At 40.0% G+C, this 21,126-nt stretch overlaps 2 protein-coding genes and 1 long non-coding RNA gene across 3 annotated transcripts; all 3 read left to right on the top strand.

The window, feature by feature from the left end:
- Window positions 1-1,594: 1,594 nt before the first annotated feature.
- LOC113587828 lies at window positions 1,595-3,976 on the top strand. The gene is made up of 6 exons (XR_003411790.2): window positions 1,595-1,664; window positions 2,261-2,393; window positions 2,531-2,583; window positions 2,758-2,817; window positions 3,228-3,270; window positions 3,639-3,976. It is a non-coding gene; the product is annotated as an uncharacterized LOC113587828 (long non-coding RNA).
- Window positions 3,977-8,139: 4,163 nt separating this feature from the next.
- On the top strand, window positions 8,140-11,773 carry LOC113587835. Its single transcript, XM_027026720.2, has 4 exons — window positions 8,140-8,292; window positions 8,386-8,560; window positions 8,819-9,019; window positions 11,643-11,773. The coding sequence occupies exons 1-4, from the start codon at window positions 8,140-8,142 to the stop codon at window positions 11,771-11,773; spliced, it is 660 nt and encodes a 219-aa protein (XP_026882521.1).
- Window positions 11,774-12,255: 482 nt separating this feature from the next.
- On the top strand, window positions 12,256-16,799 carry LOC113587827 (nuclear body protein SP140-like protein). Its single transcript, XM_027026715.2, has 8 exons — window positions 12,256-12,262; window positions 12,509-12,673; window positions 12,994-13,133; window positions 13,649-13,714; window positions 13,983-14,110; window positions 14,678-14,789; window positions 16,101-16,244; window positions 16,525-16,799. Exons 1-8 carry the CDS (start codon window positions 12,256-12,258, stop codon window positions 16,606-16,608), a joined length of 846 nt encoding a protein of 281 aa, XP_026882516.2. The 3' UTR covers window positions 16,609-16,799.
- Window positions 16,800-21,126: the final 4,327 nt, after the last annotated feature.

Genomic DNA, 21,126 nt, shown 5'->3' with positions numbered 1-21,126 from the left:
GACTCTCAGAGAAGGACCTTGGAGTTGCAGTACCTGGTGGACTGGGAGGGGTACCTGAGGAGCATTGCTGGGTGCTGGCCCCCCAGGTGTTGGACCCTGACCTCATCACCTCCTTTCACCGGGAGCACCCGTGGAAACCTGCTCCCCGTGGGCCAGGCCAGCTGCACTCCAGGAGCCTGGCGGGGTCTTCTGGTGGGGGGCTTCTGTCATGGGTGGCCGGCCTCCCAGTAGAAGGAACATGCACACTCGCTGGGAGGACCATAGTAAACACCTACCCCTCTCCCAATCACCAGCCTACTAATCATGTGCACCTCTCCCTTTTTTCCCCCTTCCACTATTTCAACCTGCAGGTCAGCTAAACATTAGTGCCTTTAGTTATGGAAAATAAAGAGCACCTTCTAGCAACCACACCTCTTGCTCCCTCTGTGCCGCCACCATCACAGACTACATATTTTTCGTGCCATAACAGCATTATTTGTGAATAAATATGGCATAATTACAATAATAATAATAAAATAATAATAATAATAATAAAATAATAATAATAATTAAATAATAATAAGAATAATAATTTCAGTTAAAAACCAATGCCTGAGAGGAATGTCTTGAAAACAGATTTGCATTCAGTGTAAAAAGAACCACATGAGGACATATATTTTAGTTTGTAGGCTAGTTAATGTTTGTATGTAGCATTGTTTAAATATATGAATGAAAGCCTTGTGCACGGATGAAACCCTTCGTGCACTATGAGCAGTGTCTTGATGTCAGTGGTTTCTATCCTTTGGCCAGCTGATTATGCCAGCTGGGTACATAGAGACTGGTGTAGGTGTTGGCCTCCATTTGTCAGGTCATCAGCTATGTAACACTCGCATCAGTACACATTCACAAGAAAATACATTTGGTATTGTTTGTAATGAAAGCTTTTTCCAAACCCCATGACCTTTGACTTTTCACCCACTTTGACACCTTCAAACAAGTCCAACTTGGCAGGAAAACCACGGCCCTAGCAACTTTGTAAGTATGTGTGCATGGGTATGTGTATTTATTGAGTGTGGATGAGAGAAATCTAAATTTAGTACTTGTGTTAAACATGGTGGTAAACTGGTTATATCTGCCAGTTTAAACTGTCCATGTTCTTGGATACTTGCTGTCTTTGTCTTTGTCTTTGAGCTTGTTTTTTCTCCATCATGTAAGAAGAGTTTAAGAAGCAAAGCTGCTTTCAGCTTCGTTTCTGAGTACACGCTGTGACAGAGCTGTTGATTGTAAATATATATAGTTTTGGAAATCATTTCATATATAGAGCATTAACTTATTTATTATTTTAATATAACATTATTTTTATAAAAAATATAACATTATTTTAATTTGTCTTAGAAATAAATGTAAGCATAATTCATTAGATTAAAATGCATTTAATAGCATGAAAAACTTACATTAACCTGACACTTTTATCCAAAGTGACAAAATTTCACGAGTGAGTACAACTTGAGGGTTAAGGGCCTTGCTCAGTTACCCAACAGCAGCAACTTGGCACTGGTGGGGCTTGAACCAGCAACCTTTTATTTATAAGTCCAGTACCTTAACCTTTTTTTTTTTTTTTTACATCTCAGGCTTTCCTGTTCTTTGAAGGAATTGGATCAGAAGCAAAGACAAGTACAGCAACAGTACGTCTCATTATGTCAGAATACAGACAGATCATTAAACTCTGAACCTTTACTGTTGGTTGTTATAGTACAGACAAATCTTTAAACTCTGAACTAGTTGGCAGTCAAAAATACTTCTGCCATACAGCAAGACTCAAGCAAAGCTGCTTCTCCTTTTAGACAAATGAAGCAGAACAGCTATGATGACATAGGAATCAATTTTACTGAGCTTGAAAAAAATCATAAAATGAGAATATTGTTAATGTACTCAGGCCTCAACTAGAAAACAGGAACAATGGATGGATAAAAATATTACTAGAATAAAAGAATATTTGTGAGAATCTATATGTGTGTGTGATGCCATGTGACTCTGTGAGATTTGTGAGTCGAATGAATCAGTTTATAGTAACAAAAGTTTTGTATTGAGGAAATGCAGGGAAAAAAAAAAATATAGACAACAAATATATATAATATAGTTTACAGTATAACTGTATATACTGTATATAAAATGCAGTATAGTTTGTACTATGTATGTACACGTATATATGGATGTAATTTTACTACTTTCTCTCTCTTTCTCTCTCGGTCTCTCTCTCATCTCCCCTCTTCCCCTGCAGGTGATCTATGCATCTTCTCTGAAGGGCAGTGGTTTACTCTCACACAATTTGAACAGTTTGGTGGGAGAAAAAAAAATAAAAGTGGAAGACAAGCATCTTTTGCCATGAGGTTCCGTTGTAAACATTCATACAGGTAAAATGTAGTCACATGTAAGAACCAGAATCCATGTCTACAGTTAAAGAGAACAGAAAAACTGTCACTGTATGGCCTCATACCAGTAGAAGTGTAGTTTTTACATTTTACATTTTTACTTTTCACACTGTCTGCAGGAGGGTTTTCTTTCATGTCCATCATAAAACAAAGGAAGACCGAGGATGTAGAGGTACTAGGTCCTATTGTATTCTTAGTGATTTCCATAACTGACAACCATATATTTATAGTGCACTCTATAATTTGAAATCTTACTTATCATGGCACCTTAATGTGTATTTTTCTTCATGGCATAAAATAGATTTTTTTCTCACAGTACTTTCTTTTTCAACTATTCTGCACACAGCATTCTGTCCCAGGATCCTTGCCTGATGTCACCAGAGTCATGCGGAGACAGAAGAGAGGGGTATGACTAGTGAGGAAGGGTTTCTGAATGACCTCAAGTGCTGCATTCAGCTTTTCCATTTATAATACATACCAGGATCCTCTTCCAGTCCTCCAGGACTACAGCCAGAAAAGCTCCCAACACACCTGAGCGGTGTAATCATTATTCCACAACATTCAGTCACACAGTTCAGCTGTGTTGGGAGCAGGAGCAGAGTCCTCAAATGCTGGCTTGGCATACCTCAGAATCTAGATGGACACCAGTGGGGAGACTGGACCAATGGAGTGCAGTTTAATCCTAAATCTTAATCTTAATCTTGATCTTAATCTTTGTCTATGAAAATGCCACTCTGCTGTCATCATAAATCTTCATGCTTGTATTTTGGGTTTCAGACATAAAGTCTGAATGTTTGTATGTCTTCTGACTAACAGGGAAGGACAGCACGTTCCAGTGGAAATAACAGTTACAGATAATGTGAGTCTTTATCATTCACTTTAAACTGACTCAATAACGCACAATGCAATACAATGTGTGTGTGCATAAGATGCATTGTTATGTCTTTGTTATTCAAAGATCATCCAAAAAAAATGTAATAAAGTGCACTGTGCACCCACATGCACAGTGATCATTTCTATAGAGACAGATTGTCTTCTACCATTAGGAGTAGAAATGGTAGACTGTGGAGACTAGAGACACGTTACTTGAGTTTAGCACACAGTGCCTTTAAATAAAAGATGTTGGTATTAAAACTAATTTGAATTCTAAAAGAGCAAAGCAATGTCATACAATGTATGTCATAATGTGTTGTTTAATCACACAGAGCTGTCTAATTTTGCTTGTAGACACCACCTCAGAGTCCATCTCAGACTATGGGAATAGAATCAGCGAAGATGATGAGGATGACGATGATGATGATGTCATGGCATTGTTCCATATTGATTCTTTTCCTGTTAAATGTTTCACAGAGAGGGGAACTCTACACAAAAAGCGCTTTGCTACAGGTTTGCGTGTGTGTCTGTGTTTGTGTACAAATCTTATACAATGTTAAACACATGACTACACACTCATCATTCCTAGGTTGCAAGGTTCATAGGGCCTTATGTGGTAATCTTTTGAGGATTCTTTAGAGCCAAGTTCATCTTCTTTTCCTAAATATTCTGGAAGAATCCTGGAGTTCCATTGTAATACATAACACATAATGCATTGTGTTTCACATAAACACTGCATAGTCCAGTCTATACCATGTAAACACTCCATGAGTCTATTCTGTATAAGTAACAAATAGTGCAGTTTATACCACATAGTACATGGTTCAGTCTGTTCTACATAAATACTGCATAAAGTGGTGTTTGTTATTCTTTAGTATACTTGTATTCCAGTAGCATATTATGTTGCAGCAGATCTTTTTTGGAGGAAGAAACCCAAACTGTGTGGTGCTGTGGTTCACCAGCAGTGCACCCACCCATCCCTGTTCTGGAGCCAATCACCTACTGTGATTTTGAAAAAGAACCTAACCATGAGTGTCTCTGCCTAAGGGAGATTTGAAAAATGCATTAGAACACAGTTGTGCTGGCTCACCCCTGAGGGGTTTGTTAAGTCTGCCTCACCCAATGGGATCTGGAGAAGAACACTAGCAACAGAGATGCTCTTGGAACTCTCATAATTCTACTTTATAAGGAAATATTTTTTATTAAATATTGAAAATACATACTGTACAATTATGCCAAGTAAGTGCTATTTAAAATAGCCTTATCCTTTGGTCAGCTGATTATGCCAGGGGGTTATCTGATGACTGGTAGAGTGTAGGTGTTGATAGCCCAAATCTTGTTCTTCCCATTCAGCTGATTTCTCAGAACTTGACTCACGGTATTTGGCTGTAGATGCTTTCTTTGTGGCCTCTTCTTGATTTCCATTTGCCTGCAAGATTCCAAAGTACTTATAACTGCCCTCAACATCTGCTATCTTACCTTATTGTAGTGTGATCCCCTCAGTTCTAGCTACCTTTCCTCTTCCTGTAACCAATCACACTTATCCAGTCCATATGTCATTCCAGTGTGATTGATGTATATCCTGGTGAGGTGGATTAGTGAGCCGATGTCTCCTTCACTTCTGGCATACAGTTTGATGTCATGTAGCTGGTATCTGTAGCCACTCTTGGACACGAGCAGCAGAACAGCAGCAGGGACCGGTCATGTCCTTAGTGAGATGCCATATTGAACTCTTGATGAATTCATGATGAATTGGGTCTTGGTTCCCAAGTTCAGGGTGTGGGGATGATGATGTTGATATCATCCCGCTGACCTGTTGTCCTGGCTCCCGGCATAGTGGACCGGCGGCATCCACTATGCCGGGAACAGGAACAATACTAGCGGCATCTTCCACACCGGAGGTAGGGACTGGCTGGGCAGCGTCTTCCACACTGGAGGCCGGGACTGGCTGGAAGTCTAGCAATGCAGCAATTTCGGGCCACAGCTAGTCCCAGAATTCTGAGGGTGCAGCTGAGGCAGTCAATGACGGGGCTTAGCCATGGGATCAAACCTGGGAACAGGATGGGTGGCATTCACTATGCTGGGACCCGGCTCAGGATGGGCGGCATCTCTCACACCGGGAACAGGAACCGGCTCAGGATGGGCGGCGTCTCTTACACCGGGAACAGGAACCGGCTCAGGACGGGCGGCGTCTCTCATGCGGGGAACAGGAACCTGCTCAGGACGGATGGCTTGCGGGATAGCCACAGATACTGGTGACCCTGGAGGAACACACAGACACAGAACCCTCTCGGCAGAACCCAGGGCTCACGCGAGTGATAGGGAGCTCGCAGTTGTGCTTTAATGCCCATGGAATACCTAGCCATGGATGGTCTGTGCATTCACTCCGCCAACTCACGCCTTGCACTGCAGGCCGCTCCCCCCTGCAGTGTTGGTCAAGACGGGTAGACTCTCTGCACTTACCTGGGATCTCGTCGTCATCAAAATATACGGGATCCTGCTTCATCCGGGAATGACGAGATGCCCGTGTACCTGCAGCGCCAGGGGATTTGCTATCTCTGAATTGGTGACGCTGAGACGTAATGAACTCGGACTGTGTGGAAACAGCCGGAGTTTCATCCCAGCAAAACCACCTCCCAGAGTCTTGCTCTCTTGCGCCGTCCTTGTTTGGCTGTTCATTCAGTAACGTTGCGCAGTAAGGAGGCAGACGCATGTGCAGAGAAGAGCAAGATTTAATAGGTGCAAAGCCAGAATCAGAGTCTTTGTCGTAGTCCAGGGTCAAAGAGACAACATGGAGTGTACGGGGATACATGATTAACAAGACAAGGGCTAGGATACATGAAAGCTAGAAGACACAAAGCAAAAGTACACAAAGGCAAATGGGAAGCAGGCTATAACAAAGACTAGGGAACAGGAGGCTAAGATAACACTAACACACGGAGTGCAAACTTACAGGCTTTGCAAAAACATCAAAACAACCAAACACATAACTGCAGTGAAGCATAACAATGAACAGCCAAAACACAGTGACCAAGACAGAGTAAAAAAAAAAAAGGTAGAAAGAAGGGACAGGTACAAGCAATCAAACCAGGGGAGGAGCAAATGAAACTAAGGCATGGAACAAAAACACACAAGACAGGGAAACCACGGAAGCTGGAACCTGGGATGGACTAATTATGATGATTTGGTACAGTCAGCATTTAAGGCAGAAGCTTCTGAAATTTGATTTCTGAATGATAGTGGCGGTTTCTGTCCGGGTAGATACCAATGTAATTATGACATTGTTGCCCTGTGGCACATGACGACAAAATATAAAGTACCTTACAACTGAAACCAGTACAAAGAAAAGCTGTAGGGGAAGACAGCCACTCTCACAAGTGCTGTCTCAGTAACCTTAGAATGCTAATTAATACTATTAATATTAATAACAATAATTAATAATTATTAAAACATACATGTATGTAATAAACACAGATCTAGACAATCCCTTCTTGATCCAATAATCCACAATCAATGCATGCATAATAAATATGACAGATTTCTCCATAAGATCTAATGGAAATGATGGTAGTTTAAAATGACTCCCTTCAGCATAGAGCCTCTCTGTAGGCATAATGGTTTAGAGCGTGCCAGACAGCTGCCGAGAGAGAGAGAGAGAGAGAGAGAGAGAGAGAGAGAGAGTGAGAGAGTGAGAGTGAGAGAGAGTGAGTCTATGTGTGTGTTTTCGGTCGCCGAAAACATCTGGATAACGCCGATTCAAACACGTTCTTGACGGAAATACTGTACAATTTCTGTTTTAGCCACCAGATGGAACCACACCAGTGGTTTCAAAGTATATATTTTAAAGTCAGTATTAGAGTATCTCAGAAATTATACTGACTCACCTAACCTGAAACAAACAGATTAGATGGAGGTAAATTGTACTGAATTTTAAAAGTCAGAAATAGCAATTATTACGGTGTTTGTGTGAAGGTTCTTCGGCAATTAATTTATTCTTTGATCGGCCTGTAACATTATTGCGAAATATGAAGGACAGACTAGAAGACGTAATACCGTCAATTCATCACTTATTCTCGACACATAAAATGTAAAATGTGAAATCATTTACGAGATACCTCTGTATTATGAGATGCATATGTATTTTAGCTGAAGGTAAAACAGCAACTTTCTAATTTTAACAAGGATTATATAGTATATAAATGTTTTAAAATCACGTTACAAGTTGACAAATAATGTTTAAAAAGATCTAAAATATGTGTAGTTTAATGGGCTAGACCATATATGTCCTATGGTATTCTAACTTGAATACTCTTTATTCTCTGGTGTTTCTCAGAAACCGACAGCCATTATTTTATTAGTTATACGAGCGTTATTCGAGCGTTCTCTGAACGTTCTCCGGACGCGGTAGTGAAAGGAGCCAGCTGAAACGTTTCCTTTCCCCTACATCAGGTTATTTCCTTTGTGTTCTGAGGAGCAGGTGCGGCCGCCATCCTGGACATGAAATTTGTAGAAATCACAAGTAAGACTCTTACTTGACTGAACATTCAATTGGGAGCCGCATCGTGGTACACTGACATTATAACTCCTATACGAACGAGGATATACACGGCAGAATTAGGATTAGGGCGTTTTGTTAAACCGTATATAACCGTGGCCTATGAAATGTTAGTTTGTCATTTATTTAGAAACAAAAACATAGTTCGAGATTTATTTTGAAAAGCAGTTTAATTCTCTTTGACTGTACACGCGATTTAAAGTTATGCTACTGTACATAATTTGAGGCTTTATAACTGCTATTTAATTTTACTGTCGTTTTCCTGAACAGACGACTGACTGTGGGACGACGCATTTTATAATGAAGCCATTAGCCTTTTTAAACTTTATACCGAATGAGGAGTTGATTCAGTTTTTCCACTGCAAAAAGACGGAAATGTCCTGCATGGAGCAACCGAACACGTTCCTCAACCAGCTGCGAGACCATGATTTGGTCCCAGAAAAACTATATAAGGCAAGAATTGCTTTTCAGTCACCTTCTTTCTATTAAATAACAACATAGCTAGCCAGTCTTCTTGTGCACCTCTCTCTCTCTCTATTCTTGCAGAAGGTGATAAGGATGAGGTATAAGGAGAAGAAAAAGGATGGTGTGTATGAGGTTTTGGACAGGCTGGAGAAGGAGAGAAGCGACAAGGTGAAGGTGTTTTGGAGATGTGTATTCCATGGCCACATCCTGCAGAAATACCCAGTTCTGTGTGGGCTCAGAAAAAGCCTGATGGATGGTCCGTTCCTCTCAGACACTTATACAGCTTCTCAATCTGTGCAACTGCTCATTCTATAATGTTCTCTACTTGTAAACCTACTACTGAAATTCTTGTTTTTACTTATTCAGCATTTACAGTATGCATGTGTATGACTGAACGTTAATTTGTTCTGCTGTGATATTTTTATGTGTGTAATGGTTCCACCCACTGTTGTATTTTGTTTTTCCTGTAGTTGTTTTGACTTCAAGCACTTTTTCATGGTGATCTTTCATTCAGGGTCTTACAAATTCTATGCAAAACTCCTTGATTCAGAGGAGTTGAAAGATTCACCCCAGAGTGAAGAAAACACAGCAAAGAAGCAGAGAAGAAGAAACAAGAGAAAGAAAAGTGTTGAAGAGACTGAGGATGATGAGCAGCCCAGCCCATCCTCTTCTTCCTCCCCCAACCAACAGAAAAGCCCCAAGAAGCCCAAATTCTGTAAGTCTGTTGCGTTACCTGTAATGGTGTCGCGTTATCTATAATTGTGTTGTGTTCCATGTAATAGCATTTCATTCCCTGTAATGACATTGCATTACGTGTGATGGTGTGGTATTACCACCACACCTGTAATGATGTTTTATTCCCTGTAATTGCATGGTTTTACCTCTAATAGTATTGTGCTCCCTGTAGTGGAGTTGCATTCCCTGTAATGGAGTTCCATTATCTGTAATGGTCTTGCATAATGGCGTTACATTCCCTGTAACGTTTTCTATAACGATGCAGAATTCTCTATAATGGCATTGCGTTTCCTGTGATGGTGTTGCATTCCCTGTAATGCTGTTGTGTTTCCCTGTGATGGTGTTTTACTCCTTTTTGGATATACTGTAGCACTGCTAGTGATTTGTCTAACATTAATGATATGGTAGAAGAGGCTGTGTAGAAACATGGAATTGTGCTAGTTTGCTTTTGTTGTTATTGTGATAATTTTTCATAACGTGTGCATGGTTGTATGATCTTTATGTATATGATATATGCATATTATATAGTGGTGTGCAAATACTCATACCTTTACTGTGATTGTCATTGGAATGATCATATTAATAGTTAACTGACATGGGTTTTTCAATGGCCAATGCCAATATTTATAGAGCAGAGAGGCAGATGACTAATATATAATGTTCACTAGTAATCAAAAATTTTAACTTTGTAAAAAACAAAACAAAAATTTTGGCCAGTGTATATTATGTCAAAATTAAATTAAAATTAATTAATTAATTAATCAATGAATTGGTTGACCACTGGCAAACTAAGAAGGAATTAAATATAAGTATAAAAGATAGGTTTTATAGAAAGAAGTAAGGCATTGTACATTTCTTTTGTCTGCATGGGTCTTGTCTTGAATGTTTCTGGATGTAGGTCTGAGCATAGGTCCTTATAGAGTATCTGGATAGAGTTGTTATTTTAAAGTGACAGGGCTGTCAGTAAACAGTGGCATGCAAAGGTTAGCAGCAGTGCAAATACACAGCAGGCAAATTAGCAGCTTCAGATGATTAATATTACATATTGCACACATATATTCATGTAAAATGCAATCTTATATTTAGAGGTGCATGTTATATTGGCAGCCAATATTTTATTTTCCATTAAAGCCAATTTTGAGTTTGTCATTATCAATTCGATGTGATATTAGACTTTCAACCGATAACTGGTTATCGAATTGGCTCAAGAAATTCAATATTAGTGCATCCCTACTTATATTTTTCTAATGGTGTCTTGGCAGGTTGGTATAGGAGGTTTATTGTGCTGAAGTAAAGATTTCAATGTCAGTGCAGAAGCTGGTACACCTATAGCACCACATAGAAGGCAAGAAAGTGATAAGGTTTGTAGGGTCATAGCAAATGGTGATTTGCTCTGTGAAGACAGTAGGAGCTCCAGATTATTTGAAGAGGTGACAGCTGGGCTCCGATGACTCTCTGGGCACACGGTTGATGACCTGCTATCTGTCTGTGGTGCAGCTGGTGAACCATGTTGACATGCAGTACATAAGGATGCTCTCAGTACTACAGCAGTAGAAGGTAACAAGCAGATCTTTGCTGAGACTGACTTTCTTTATTGAGCTCAGAAATTAGTACCAGTGTATTGGCAGTCTATTATACATCCTGCAACATGTGGACGCCCCGGAATTTGAAGCTTTCCACCATGTCTCCATTGATGAAGAGAAAAACTATGGTCTGAGCCAGGCACTGAAGGCAGACTCATGACACCAGTGTTCAGTATTAGAGAGGAAGAGTGATGTTTTCCCAGTCCAAGTGTCTGAGGACAGTCAGTCAGGAAGGCCAGGAGCCAGGTGCAGGGGTACTGGTTGAGGACTGTCTGGCTCTTAGTGGCTAATCCGGCTCGAAGGACGGCATGTTACAACCATTTCACTGCGAGTTATACTGTGTATGACTATGTATGTGACAAATAAACCAAACTTGAAACTAATCTATTTAGAACTAGATCAGTGGTGATGGTCTTGAAGCATTTGTGGACAACTGCCTGTGGCAGAGTCAGGTTTTTTTGCGGGGGAGGGGGGGCAGCAGTCCTCAATTTTCATCTGTTAATTCACCCGTGTTACCCTTGTCAGGTGTATGTAGTGTAGCTTTAGCCTCACTTATTTAACACACTAGAGCATAAGTCAGTGCAGTGTCCATTCTACAGAAGTGCTTTTGGAGTGTCTGCAGTATAATTGTTTATTAGTTTTATCACAATTAAAATCTTCCTCAGTCAACCAGGTTTTTAAAAACATTGTGAAAAATCATCAACAGCACACATTTTAATTAGTGATCTCAACAATAATTCAAAGTTGTAGGAGGTGACAGAACAAAAGCATGTGAATTAATGAGGTGTATTGGTGTGTTCCTGAGCTCCAACGTTCCCTTTAACTGCTGCAGGTAAATGGGGTAAAAGCATCTGTACTGAAGAACGTTGGTTTTAGGGTGTTGGGGAGGGGGATCTGAAGCCCTGGTTAGAAATTTTCATCAGGTAATTCACCCTTGTCACATGGCAGCTGGGAGAACAACACTTGGAGGGAGAGTGAGTATACACCCCTCTAAGAGTACATACAATTTTGCTCTCTCAGGCTCCCAGCCACAGATGGCTGTGGGATCACTGGGGATCAAACTCCTGACAATAGGCCAAATGCTCTTCTGTTGCACCACTCAGGAGCCTGACAGAGACCTGCTGAAAATGCTGAATATCTCTGCTAGTTGAGCATCAAAGCCTTGCCGCATTCATCCAGGAATTCGAGCAGGACCTGCCGCTTTCCTGGAGTTCGCACTGCTGATCACCCGTCTCACGATGTGTCATGGGTGTGTAGTATAAGTGTTGAGTCTGATCCTGTGGACTGTCATCTGGTTGCTGTTTCCTTGTTACTGAAATTGGGCAAAGAATCTGTGAGCTGCTCAGATAGTTAAGTCTCACTGGTCTTGGGGGTTTTATGGACAGGATATATTCCATCCACATCCTGGGTTATTACTTGTGAAGTAATAACCCAGGACCTCTACCTTCTGCTTGTGAGCCATTTTAACAAGCCCTATGACCTTTTCAGGTTGGCCCTGGTGATACTGTATTCTGCAGCATTGCTGGACCTGTAGGTTGCCAATTATTTTAGAGTCCATACACCAGTTGCTATGCATGTATTTGCATGCACAACAACCCTACCCACCCCCAGCTCGAAAGCTGCACCAGGAGTCATGGAGTGTAAGCAGGTTTTTTAAATTTGTTTGCATCTGTCCTAGCAGAGTAAAAGACAGCTCTGCCCTCTCAGCTCCTCAAAAAGCTCCAGCCCTTGTTAGTCCACAGTCCTCTTTAATTCTTTATGCATTATTCTCTCTATGGTTCTCTGATAATGTACATGATTCAGGGGATGTCTGTGTAAAAGTTTGATTATGTTTGTTGTGTGTGTTTGTGTGGGTGTGTTGCTCCACCCCTCTCTTTTAATGTCAGCATCTAGTGAAGAAATGGAGGAATCAGTTGAGCAGAGAGAGGAGAGAGAGGAGGAGGATGAAGAGGAAGGAGAGGCAGTGGATTTATCTGAGTTTCAGGCTCCTTCTTTGCCAGTCAGCTGTGGGTCTGTCAGTGGGGTTTTATTCAAAAGCAGATTTGCTTCAGGTAGGTGTATGTAGTGTATGCAGGTGTTTACAGTTTAGCCTCATGTTACTTAACACACTAGAGCATAAGTCAGTGCAGTGTGGATTCTGCAGAAGTGTTTTTGGAGTGTATAACTGTTTATTGGTTTTATCACAATTAAAATCTTCATCTGACAATCAGGTTGTTTAAAAACAATGTGAAAAATATTTGACAGAACACATTTTAATTAGTGTTTCTCAGCAATAATTCAAAGATGTAGGAGGTAACAGAACAAATGCATGTGAATGATTGAGGTGTATTGGTGTGTTCCTGAGCTCCAACGTTCCCTTTAACTGCTGCAGGTACGCGGGGTAAAAGCATCCGTACGGAGGAACGTTGGTTCACTCCAGAGGAGTTTGTGAAGCAGGAATTAACTCTGACAGATGGGTGCTGGAAAAGAGATATAAAATGTCACAGCAAAACATTAAGCGACCTACTTCAGGTAATATGAGAGACCTCCTTGAGCTGATGGTGGAAACTGAGACAGAGTGTACAGGAAACCAGAGCTTTGTAAATAACAGAGATAATGGTAGTTTATGTTTCTAGTGGCCTGGAGAAGCCCAGATGGAGTGTATGTTCTGTGAGTTTACATTTGCGGCATTTAGCTGATACGTTTATGCAAAGCAACTTACTGAATAGAACTTGAGCAATTAGGGTTATGGGTCTTGCTCAGGGATATAATGGCTGTTACCTGGTGGTGATGGGGCTTGAACTGGCAACCTTCTGATTACTAGTTGAGTACCTTAACCACTTAAGTGCATGATAGGTGTTAGAAGAGCAGGGAGGGAGGAAAAGAAGCCGGAGGGTTGTTTTAGGTTTATTACCCGTGTTTGTGCAGGTAACACCCTTTCTGAGGTAACAAACTAAAACAGTGGACCCATAACCAGTGTTTAATAGGGCTGTTTTTATTTAACATGGATTCAGGTCAAATTTAATATTTGTATTTTGTGTCTGTAGAAGATTCTGAAGGTGCATTCACTGCTGTGCAAGTGTGACCTCTGCAGTCCTACAGAGCAGGAGCTGGTGAGTGGGAAAGCAGTTCCAGAGCTCAGACTAGAAATACCTGAATATCCTGTATAACAAAAAATCTAAATATTACTGAAGGACTGTTAAACTCTGTTTAAGCATTACTGTTTGGCCATTTCTAATGTTACAACATTACTACATTTTTCTGTTTTAATTGAATGGCGAGGCACAGATTGAATAAATGAGATAATACATATACGATTTTAATATAATTCTGTAAATATTTAAGACAGCTTCTTTTTTCTTTGTTTTCTCTCATTACCAGCTGGATCAAGATAACGATGATGAGTGCTTCATCTGTAACTCTGATGGACATTTGGTGTGTTGTGACGAGTGCCCCCGAGCTTTTCATTGTCACTGCCACATTCCAGCTCTACACAACAACACACTGGGGTGAGAAAGAGAAGGAGAGAGGGAGAAAGACAGATGCATCGAGAGTAACAGATAGGCGTGAGAGTAGCAATATTATGTCTTTTTGTACATAAGTGTGTGTGTTTGCGTGTGTGTATGTTCGCGTGAGTGCACATTGACACAGTGTGTGTTATCACAGGTTGTTATCCACTTGTCACAGCATGGCTTGTTATTCACCAGTTTTCCATTTTTTAAAAATAAGAAGAAAAAGCTGATAAATATACCCACTTACCAGGTGTCCATCATGACTCACTGGGTTTAGATAGTTGGGGAGGGGATTTGAAGTCCTGGTTAGGAAATGATACCCCTGACTACAAGAGAAGGTTTCTAACAGCATCAGTTCATCCACTAAAATATATTATATATATATAGTATGTTTGTAAACTTTGTGGTGTAAAGGTTCCTAAATTAGTTTCTTCATTTGATTTGTTTGGTTGGTTGTTGATTGCCAAAGTTCCTGAGAAATATCCTGTGTGAGGTTGTTAATTACTAACCTTATATAGACCATTAACTGTTGATTGTGCACTCTGTGTGTGTGTTGACGCACAGTGACAAGTGGATGTGCACTTACTGTGTGCTGAAGAATAACCAACATTGGTTGCGTCACGGAACCATGACTGAAGAACAAGCTTTGGATTGTCCCGTTTCTCAGTACATCCTGGTAACTCTGCCCACAAACACACATACATACAAACACACCCACTAAACAAAGACACGTTTATACAGTACTGTACCAAATTCTTGCACCCAGTTGGTTAAGAAACTGTTTAAAGCTATTTGTCATGGAAGTATTTACTGGTGGAAATAAAATTCATGACACAATATAACACTTTCCCAAGCTTCTTCTTTGATTTTCAATGCTTTTATAGTTTGTTAGGGCAGGGTTCTATGTTGCCCTCCTGTAAGGGTAGTGTGGATGGGTTAGGTTAACAGCCGCACTAATGCAGGAGAAACACTGCATAAACATCAGTAAGTGTTTGTGTGTCTGTGTATGTTCCTTTGTCAGCACTGTGAGTATTTGCTGTTGTGTATGTATAAAGAGGACACACAGCGTGTGTTTAGTAAAGACCCCAGCACAGTGGTAAGTCTTGCACTTCTTTAATACTCCCATTACCTTTATTTTCACCTCTGACTTCAATTTCTAAATATTCATACTGTTACTTACTTCAATGTTCATCGAATGCTGACAAATTATACTATACTAGTGTAACATAGCTGCTGGCCCGAGTGCCGCAGGGCGCATGGCAGGACGCACAGACTTCCTTGTTCGTGCAGAACATTTATTGACATTACACATTTAAGACAACGGTGGCACTCACGTATAACACATATAATGAACATAACTATACACTTAACATTAAAGGATAAACACCTACACTTTGACATGGGACAAACTAACGTTACGGCTACACACATCTAGTTAAACACACATAGCGACAATGATCAACAATGGGAGTGCACATGGACAGGGGTTTAAATAGGCGTAAGACATTAACACTAAATCCTGTACACGTGTGTGCAATCCGGGGGGCGTGGTTACAACACAAATAAACACAGTACATATGGATCCCCGTGCACTCGGCGGGCCGTACCACGTGATTTATGGGGGCTGGAGCAGCCCGTGACAACTAGCAGTCTAAATGTGTGCAGTCTAGCCAGTGTAACTTCAAAAATACCTGTATGACATACGTAGGGCAAATATTAATGTACATCATTATCTTAGCATCACAATGTAACATTCAACGTTACCTAAGTTATTGCCATAATTGGACATGTTTTTATTCACCTTAATTATTAGACAATTACTTCAAGTAGACTTGAAGTAATAAATCCACAATTATACAATGATCGCAAACAAACAACCCGTAATGTTTCATAAAACATTATTTAAAGGCACGGGAACCTGGAAATGGTGGTCTATATGGTTGTCTTCACTGGCTTCATGCTGTGGGTCTCCATTGCTCTTGCACAGGTGCGTAGGTACAGGGACTTCATCTCTGAGCCCATGTGGTTGGACAGAGTGAAGGACAAACTTCACAGTCAAAAATATGAAACACTGCGACACTTTGTGTCTGACATCAGTCTCATCTTCCAGAACTGTACCACCGTTAACAGGGTGAGAGACAAATACAGTGAATATAGAGACATGCAGGGAACTGTACATACAGAAAGTTACATAATTTAGGAGGTTTAATCATCATTCAAGGTCTGTGTATATTCAGAATGATGCATTGGTTGTTAATGAACTGTAATCACCTGGTTGAGACCTGGCTTACTGTAATGTAATATTAATGTAACAATTAAATATTTTACGTAATATATTGAATTTTGTTACTGTTACTGCAGTTACTACTTAAAATAATGACTTCGTGTCTTTTTTTTCTCACTGTTTATAGGATAATCATTTGATAATAATGATGGGATCCACACTAAGCCAGATGTTTGAGCGGGAGTTCAAAACCATCTTTAATATCCAATAGTATCTTTCCTCAGTCAGAAGCCTTCATCTCATAACATAAATAACAGGGCATTTTCCTCTAGGATTTGTTATATGAAACTAATCTTTCTAATTTAATCCTGTTTGCTGTGGTCATATTATCAAATGCTGAACAAACGTATATTCATTATCATATTTCGTATATATGTGTAGGTGTTTCTTGTAATTCTTTTAAGTCCAAAGTTTATTAGTCCAAAGCTTATTAGTGGACAAATAAAGTCAATTCAATTCACTTCATACAACGCTTTATTGTGAGTTGTTCTTTTCAAATAATCATAGTACGTTGGAAAGGAAAATGGAAAAGATTTAAGCAGAATTAATGATGAGAAGCTTTAGCTCACGAGAGCTACAATAACTATGCCCCGTTGCTCTGTTCCAGTCCTTCCAACACCATCTCACATATTTCCCCCATTTGCCTGGCATATCAGTGGTTTGCCAATAGGCTGCTAGTTTCGCACTCTGTCTCTCTCTGCCTCTTTCTCACTCTCAAAATATACTAAAAGTAAAACTCCATTATATTCGTCAGTGGTCCTTCCGTTACATTTTCAACTAATTTTTACAATTTTGTACATCACTACCTGTCATGTGTGGGAGGGTTAGTGAAATCTCTAAAGATGATCATTGAATGATGCTGCTTTGCATCGGTAAGGTCAACAACTGGACAAAATACCTACATAATGAACAGACAACAGGCACATCTGACGGCATTGGACTCAAATGACACTTATGAAAAGTAGCTGGCTACACATCTGTGTGAGAAGTCGGTGCTCTTTCCTAATGTGCATTATTAACATGAAAGTAAAGTGTGATATCAATGTTATTTTGAAGAAAAAATGGCTTGCTAGCTACGTAGCTATAATCTACAAGCAACAGAAAAATAAATGCAGTAGCTGAACTGAACTCATGGTGTGCCAATGCAAGCCCTATTTTGAGGCATGTTTTCAAGATTATAAAGATGATAAAAGTTAAGGTTATAAAAATGAAGGCTTGTTATTGATTTTATATAGTGATATTTTTTCTGCCACAAACAGGCACGGTTGTAACGTTCTGAGCATGTACAGAGTCGCTCGAAGTAATGCAGCTTTATTAGAGAATATGCATAGTCCACAATCAGAATCCAAAGTACACAAGCCAAGGTTGTAATCAAGAAATCAGTCCAGGAGCAACCGGAAAATAGGGAACAGGCAGAGAGCAAATCCAAAATACAGGCAGAGCTGAAACAAACCAGAATGCCAGACAAAGCTAAATAATGGCTCAGAAACGAGTAGACGAGACATCGCAAAGAGTGCCCACAAACACGGTGTTTAAATACAGAAACTAATGAGAACTAACACAATACTTATTGAAATAACTTATTGAAACAAACGAGGAGGTGGAGAAAACGAAACTAAGGACTGGAACACATGAAGATCATGAAGTCAGGGAAACAGGAGAAGCTCCGGTCCACGAACATGACAGTATACACCATATCAGAGTCCATTTCGACTATGGGACTAGTAACAGTGAAGATGATGATTAAGATGATGAAAATATCATGGCATTGTTCCATGGTGATTCTTTTTCTGTTTCACAGACACAGGAACTCTACACAAAAAGCGCTTTGCTACAGGTTTGTGTGTGTGTGTACAAAACTTTTACAATGTTAAACACACGACTACACACCCATCATTTATAGATCACAAGGTTCATAGGGCCCTGTGTGGTAATTGTGCCTTATGTGGTAATCTTTTGAGGATACTTCAAAGGCAAGTTTAGCTTCTTTTCCTAAATGTTCTGGAAGAATCCTGGAGTTTCATTGTAATACATAACACATAATGCAGTGTGTTCCACATAAACACTGCATAGTCCAGTCTACACCACATAAACATTCCATAAGTCTATTCTGTGTAAGTACCAGATATCGTAGCTATAACATATAGTACCTATTTCAGTCTATTCCACATAAACACTGCATAATGTGGTGTTTATTATGCTTCAGTATACTTGTATTCAAATAGCATGATAAGTTGCAGCAGATTTTTTTTTGGAGGAAGAAACCCAAACTGTGTGGTGCTGTGGTTCACCAGCAGTGCACCCACCCATCCCTGTTCTGAAACCAATCACCTATTGTGATTAAAAAAAAAAAACCTAACCATGAGTGTCTCTGCCTCAGGGAGATGTGGAAAATGCATTAGAACAGAGTTGTGCTGGCTCACCCCCGAGGGGTTTGTTAAGTCCGTGTTACCCAATGGGATCTGGAGAAGATACAACACTAGCAACAGAACATCTCTTGGAACTCTCATAATGGTAAAGAACAGTCTGGATATTATTCATATTATTCATTTCTGGTGATGATGCCAGATTTTACAGTTTAAAACCTAGCTAAATAGCCAAACCTGAAACACTCTAAATTCAACCCATTTTAACTTTTATGAACCCGCTCTCTCTCCCGCTCTCTCAGAAAAATAAAAAACCTTGCTTTGAAGTAGTCTGAAAACACCAAGTCTAAGAAAAAAATATTTTGAAGTCTTCTGGCCACATCTGTGCAATTATATTATTTACTATACTGAAATATCAAAGTATAAATGTTTTGACACTCTTTCCAGAGGAAAATATTAGAACTTCATGATGTCAACTGCAAATGCCAGGTCTGCAGAGCACAAAATCTGATATGTCCCACCCTCCCTGGTTTCCATGGTAACCTCACTCAGTATGTCATGACCTCTAGTCTGTATGGATTCAGGTTATGTGCCAGAGCAAGATCACATATCAATATTCTGACTTTTGATTCGTGTGTGTGTTTCTAGGGAGCAGTGGATCTGTTCATTCTGCACCATCAGAGCACATGAACCATCATATTTTAACATGGCACATCACCACATGAATGGTTTTCAGCCATTTTTTTTCTTCCTTTTTTATTTTTTCAATTCCAAAAATGTGATAAATATAAATTATATATAATTTGTCATTAAAGCAAAAGGTGTATTAAAATTGATTGCCTGAAGTATCACTAAAGTATCACTTTTTTATTGCTAGGGCATAAACAAACTAGTGAAAATGAATGTATTGTTTGTGTAGCCTTCTGTTTCCATCCCATATGCTTGCACTGCCAGTGGAGAGTGACGACGGCACCTGTCTCCTCTGAGGTGCGTGGAGTCTGTCACCACACCTCTATAAGGCTGAGCAGCACTGCGGAGGAGACGGGGGACTTCTGTCCACATGACCCACCTGGCAGAGGCTAAGCTGAGTCCGCAGGCTTCCTCACTCTTTCGCTTTACTTTTCTCAACTTCATATCTGTTGTTTGCCATTAGCAGTACAGTGACTAAGCTTTATGAACGGTCTTCCAGCTAAGCTAAGAGTTTTAATTAAAACACAACTGTGTTATTTTCCTTTGTGTAACTGTATTCTTTTGCCTGTAAGGAATTTAATATTCTTTAATAATTCTACTTTATAAGGAAATTTTTTTATTAAATATTTAAAATACATACTGTACACTTATGCCAAATAAGTGCTATTTAAAATAGCCTTATCCTTTGGTCAGCTGATTATGCCAGGGGGTTATCTGATGACTGGTAGAGTGTAGGTGTGGTGTTGATAGCCCAAATCTTGTTCTTCCCATTCAGCTGATTTCTCAGAACTTGACTCACTCTTGACTCACGGTATTTGGCTGTAGATGCTTTCTTTGTGGCCTCTTCTTGATTTCCATTTGCCTGCAAGATTCCAAAGTACTTATAACTGCCCTCAACATCTGCTATCTTACCTTATTGTAGTGTGATCCCCTCAGTTCTAGCTACCTTCCCTCTTCCTGTAACCAATCACACTTATCCAGTCCATATGACATTCCAGTGTGATTGATGTATATCCTGGTGAGGTGGATTAGTGAGCCGATGTCTCCTTCACTTCTGGCATACAGTTTGATGTCATGTAGCTGGTATCTGTAGCCACTCTTGGACACGAGCAGCAGAACAGCAGCAGGGACCGGTCATGTCCTTAGTGAGATGCCATATTGAACTCTTGATGAATTCATGATGAATTGGGTCTTGGTTCCCAAGTTCAGGGTGTGGGGATGATGATGATGTTGATATCATCCCGCTGACCTGTTGTCCTGGCTCCGCCTTGCGGTAGCATTGATGTTGTATCTCGTCGATCTATAGTTCTGACAGCATTTGCTACTTGCTGATGTTAGAGTTAATCTAGATGTTGATGGAGGTTAAAGCCCACTAGGAGAATAGCAAAAATAAAAAAGAATTGACCACCCATTAACAGCTGCCCTAAATGTTGAATTGTTTCATGCAGAAGTCGTTTTTAGTTTACTTTTTAAGTAATGTTACATTAGCATTTGTTCTTCAGTCATCAAGGTTCCTCTGCAAGCTTAATGGTATTTTCACTTAATGGTATTTTCACTTGTCAATGTGTGGACAATTGGAACAGATATCCAAATTATATATTTTCTTTGCTTTTATGTGGTTACACAGTCTTCATCTTCAAAAGCTGTATTAATGCATACGAATATTCTTATAC

The sequence above is a fragment of the Electrophorus electricus genome, chromosome 4, assembly GCF_013358815.1.
Source record: "Electrophorus electricus isolate fEleEle1 chromosome 4, fEleEle1.pri, whole genome shotgun sequence".
In the NCBI taxonomy this organism is placed as follows: domain Eukaryota; kingdom Metazoa; phylum Chordata; class Actinopteri; order Gymnotiformes; family Gymnotidae; genus Electrophorus; species Electrophorus electricus.
Note: the sequence above shows the minus strand (reverse complement) of the source record. Positions and strands in the feature narration are given on the sequence as shown.

What these genes read in the sequence shown, in the direction of transcription:
- LOC113587835 (XM_027026720.2), top strand. Translation starts at nt 8,140, where the DNA reads ATGAAGCCATTAGCCTTTTTAAACTTTATACCGAATGAGGAGTTGATT. An exon ending in CAGAAAAAGCCTGATGGATG is followed by an intron (nt 8,561 to 8,818) that starts GTCCGTTCCTCT and finishes TCTTTCATTCAG; the next exon opens with GGTCTTACAAATTCTATGCA. An exon ending in CCCCAAGAAGCCCAAATTCT is followed by an intron (nt 9,020 to 11,642) that starts GTAAGTCTGTTG and finishes TTGCTCTCTCAG; the next exon opens with GCTCCCAGCCACAGATGGCT.
- LOC113587827 (XM_027026715.2), top strand. An exon ending in GTCCTACAGAGCAGGAGCTG is followed by an intron (nt 13,715 to 13,982) that starts GTGAGTGGGAAA and finishes TCTCATTACCAG; the next exon opens with CTGGATCAAGATAACGATGA. An exon ending in ACTGTACCACCGTTAACAGG is followed by an intron (nt 16,245 to 16,524) that starts GTGAGAGACAAA and finishes CACTGTTTATAG; the next exon opens with GATAATCATTTGATAATAAT.